General features: G+C 35.0%; 1 protein-coding gene across 2 annotated transcripts in view; it reads right to left on the reverse strand.

The window, feature by feature from the left end:
• Window positions 1-2,453: 2,453 nt before the first annotated feature.
• The window catches only part of LOC125681961 (uncharacterized), a 5,506-nt gene continuing 3,429 nt past the window's right edge, over window positions 2,454-4,530 (reverse strand). The window contains exons 3-4 of one of the 2 annotated variants that reach the window (XM_056155617.1): window positions 3,897-3,969; window positions 3,156-3,291 (exon numbers count right to left, since the gene is read on the reverse strand). In XM_056155617.1, coding sequence (XP_056011592.1) covers window positions 3,243-3,291; window positions 3,897-3,969 — 122 coding nt within the window. In that variant the 3' untranslated portion in view covers window positions 3,156-3,242. Of the gene's footprint in view, window positions 3,292-3,896; window positions 3,970-4,530 lie in introns of both variants that reach the window. The other variant, XM_048922254.2, reaches the window with a different exon arrangement.

A 4,530-nucleotide genomic window follows, 5' to 3' on the forward strand; every position in this document is an offset into this window, starting at 1 on the left:
AAGATTTATCTGAATAAAAAGGTTCCTGTTCAATGATGAGGTTGCTATTTTGCCACTGTTGGATGTGTGCATTTTAAGAAAAAAGTATGTTGTGTATAGTTACAAGCGAGTTGAAAAACAAACCTGGCCGCATTTGCATGTTCTCTAATTTTAGTTATACAGGCTCTCTCTAATATCATTATTGTGAGTGTTTTTACTGTTAGTTATTCGTGCTCTCTCTCTGACGTCATTATTGTGGGCGTTTTCACTGTTAGTTATACGTGTTCTCTCCGATGTCATTATTGTGGGTGTTTCGACTGTTATTTATACGTGTTCTTTCTGACATCATTAATGTGGGCATTTTTACTGTTAGTTATACGTGTTCTCTCTGACGTCATTATTGTGGGTGTTTCGACTGTTATTTATACGTGTTCTCTCTGACGTCATTATTGTGGGCGTTTTCACTGTTAGTTATTCGTGCTCTCTCTGACGTCATTATTATGGGCGTTTCCATTGTTAGTTATACGTGTTCTCTCTGACGTCATTATTGTGGGTGTTTCGACTGTTATTTATACGTGTTCTCTCTGACGTCATTATTGTGGGCGTTTTCACTGTTAGTTATACGTGTTCTCTCTGACGTAATTATTGTAGGTGTTTCTACTGTTAGGTATACATGCTCTCTCTGACGTCATTGTGGGTGTTTCTACTGTTAGTTATACGTGTTTTCTCTGACGTCATCATTGTGGGCGTTTCTACTGTTAGTTATGTACGTGTTCTCTCACAAACTCCGTACAGTGTCAATTTTCCGGGAATACTTTCCCCTACGAATCGGAATTGTAGCGTAACGGAATATACTGAGCTGACCAGCTCTGTGACGTTATTTTTGTGGGTTTTTCTTTTAAGGAAGCTGATGGTGATGTTGGCTTTGACACAGATGTTAGATTCATTTCCTTGTTAAATAACCAGCTGTTCCTTTTCCAAAAAAAAGTACGCCTACATTTACAAATTTTTCTAATTAGTGATGATCTCTCTACTAGTATACCCTTTTCCTTTTAGGCCTATACAAATGACTTTCCCAAAGTCGCTTAATAAAAGATATTCGGAATTTCATCCATTTACGCAGATTACGAGTTGCAGACACCGTACACACATAGAGGAATAGAACACTGTCACCGTATTTCAAGAGGAAGTAAGCAACATATGTATAAATATATTCCCTATCCTTTATATAACGTTTCCGTCCAGGCTAGCTCAGATACGCGGCCCCCAATATGTTCATCATGAATTTCAAGTCCCGCTGTGTTTGAATTTCTCTCTCGATGATTTTACAATTGCAAGTTTTCGCTAAATAAAATAGATATTAGATACATGTATATCACCACACAGTGATACTATTGTATAGATCCATTTTAATTTCCTTACTCGAATCTCGTTGGGATCCAGATTAGAATAGGTCCTCAGTACCCCTTATTTGTCGTAAGAGGCGACAAAATGGGGCGGTACTTAAGATGAGGTCGCAAAAACTGAGGTCCCGTATCACAGCAGATGTGGCATGATAAAGAACCTTCCCTGCTCAAAGGTCATATGCGCCTAGCAAAGGTCTAAATTTTGCAGCCCTTCACAGGCAATGGTGACGTCTCCATATGGGTGAAAAATTCTCAGAGGAACGTTAAACAATCGATAAATCTTTCTCGCGTTTTCTTCCCATTAAATGATTTTTCTTCTAAATTCAAAATGTGCATAAATCATGGGTGACTTCGATTTCAAGTAGTTTACACAAAAGAAACTTGCTGAAACTAAAGGTTTACAAATGCAAACAACATGTGAATCAACATGCGGATCCTAGCTATCTTTACTAAGGTAAAAAGTAAAGGATATTTGTACAAGATTTGCTGAACTTCCACCTCATCGAAGGTTACCCATACATATACATGTGTGTAGTTGCAGATCTCTATTAGAGATGTCAGTAAAAAAACTCTGTATTATTTGGGTGATGCCTAAATCACAAGTATGATTCATAGTTAAAGTCGATATAACTACCCATATAGAACTAGGTGCGACAGCCATTTTCGGTCCTACTAAATGTATCTAATTCTTCTTCAATTTCTCCGATATGCACCATATCTGATATTTTCTTTAAACTGTTGAGATTTAGAAATTGTGGGTCACATGTGTCAGCCAAATCAATTCAAGATAAGCTTTTTGTTATTTCTGAATATACAAAATGCATGAAAATAGTTATGGTCAATGAATGTGACCAATGATTAGGTAAATTTTGGCAGAGAAACTGCCTGGAAATTTGGAGGACTGTAAATATCAGTGTTGTAACTCTCCCCCATTTAACAACAACTCATTTTGTTCAACCACTTATTCATAAAACCCAATTAAGTCATTAGTGAACCTAGTTCTAAGAATAAAGTGTCCCTTTTTTGCAAATTATATTAACGCCTTGCAAAAACAAAAGAAAAAAGAACTTGATGCATGATACTCCGGGATTAATTTATTCAAAGCCATTTAGCCTGTAAGTGTCACTTCCATAACTGGACAAACATTCAATGATAATCTGAAGATGACATACAGATGGTCCTTAGACAAATCTTGACTAGAGGATATAAATATATGTATAGGCAGTGGATTCTAATATGTCTGAATGCAATCAGATGAAAGCTAAACTGGAGTGAAAATCTCAATTCTTTGGATTAGAGTAACTGACATCGCTACTAGCACCAGATTCATTATCCAAGTGCCATAACATCTCCAGAAGTATTTTCTCCTGTTTATGCAAAAAAGAAGTACACTTTACTCTTGGGGGAAAAAAATTTCCCTCTGTAGAATGAGAACTGCAAACATTTCCCATTCGTAGGTTTTCTTCATAAACATTTAGTTTTCCATTTGCACGGATAAAGAAATCACTTTTGGATCCTTTGAGGTGTTCGGGTAATCCAGTACATAAAAACTTATAATTGACTGTAAACCAGCATACAAGAATAGCAGCATAGGAAAATTCACAGGAATATTTGTTTTTGAAAAGGGGTACAGTAGAACTTTCTAGCAGTACATCATGTTCTGAATCATAAAACATGACTATAATTTCTGAATTTCCAATTCCGATACATGGCGTTAAAAAATGTTCCTGCTCTGGGTGTTCTTTTTTCTGAAGAAATGAAAATACTATAGTTTGTGCAATGATTTGTTGGTTTCTTGACAAAACAGATTTCTCATCTAAGCTGCATGGACTATCTTCCAGAGATTTCACAGCCAAATCATTTTTTATGATAATGTCTAAATTCCCATGCCATACCTCCACATTTCCTGAAAATGAATAAAAATTTGCATCATCGGTTAGTTTTAGTATGAAAGAGTAGGAAATTAATTTACAAAACTGCTTCAATACACCTTTTAAAAAAAACAACTTAAAAATTGTTTCAGCATGCATTCTCTCATTTAAGAGTGGATTCTACTCATTTTTATTGGATGCGTTAAGATGTGATATTTTGTAAGAAACAACTATAAAATGTTATTGTATGCATTGTTTTGACACAGGCCAAAGTTACTTCAAGGTCACAATATTTTCATACCAAAGGACCTTGAAATTTTATCAGAGCATACATTAATTTGTATATATATTCTAGTGATTTGTTACGAACTTTGTCCTAATACATAGTAAAAACACAATAAAACACCATCAAATTCAACGAGATATAAGGACGATACAATTTCCTCTGATAATTTTACATTTTTGATTGTTTTTTTCTACTGCTTAGATTTTTAAATAGACTTTTTCAAATAATAACGCTGGTGTAGTAAGATGCATAATATCAAATAGAAGTAGTGGTATCAGATCATATAAGAAAGAGGTCAGGCATCTAAAATGGCCCCAAGAAGGATAGCAATTTCAAAATATTATGCAAACTTACCATACCCTCTTAACTTTGTTGGTTACAACATATTCCCATAGCTTTGAAAATCTTTTCTTTCTGTAATTTTGTTCTACCACAATGAGAGACAACAGAAAGTACTTTAAAATTTATAAAATGAAGGAAGAAAGTGATATTTTACTATGCCAATGATTTCACTGAAAGTATAGTCCCCTGTTTCTATAAATCAAGATCTTAGCATTAAATTTTTCAACTGTAATGAGGTTCCATGACCCAAATGCTTCTTAAATGGTGAAGTATGTGCAAATACAGTGCACGCCATCTTCTAATCTGTCTGAATATTGACAAGATCCATCCTGAATACATGCATCAAAATAACATTATTTTCATTGAAGGGTCATTCATACACTGCACACTGGAGAATTCAATTTTCATGTTACTTTTCTGCAATTAGAGTGATCTGCCCTTTGGTGTATAACACGCATATCAACACTTCACGCAAGATAGGTCCCTTGTCCGCCATCTTGTAGTGAAAATATCATGTTTCCCAACATTGGCCTTTGCAATTTTCTTATCTGTAGCTTTGACATTTGTTACTTTTCCATCAATTGCGGTCAACTGCAATATAATGCCCCAAGGAGGAGCAATCCATAAACTTGTATGAAAGCTTTAT

Source organism: Ostrea edulis, chromosome 2, assembly GCF_947568905.1.
Source record: "Ostrea edulis chromosome 2, xbOstEdul1.1, whole genome shotgun sequence".
NCBI classification, from domain to species: Eukaryota; Metazoa; Mollusca; class Bivalvia; order Ostreida; family Ostreidae; genus Ostrea; species Ostrea edulis.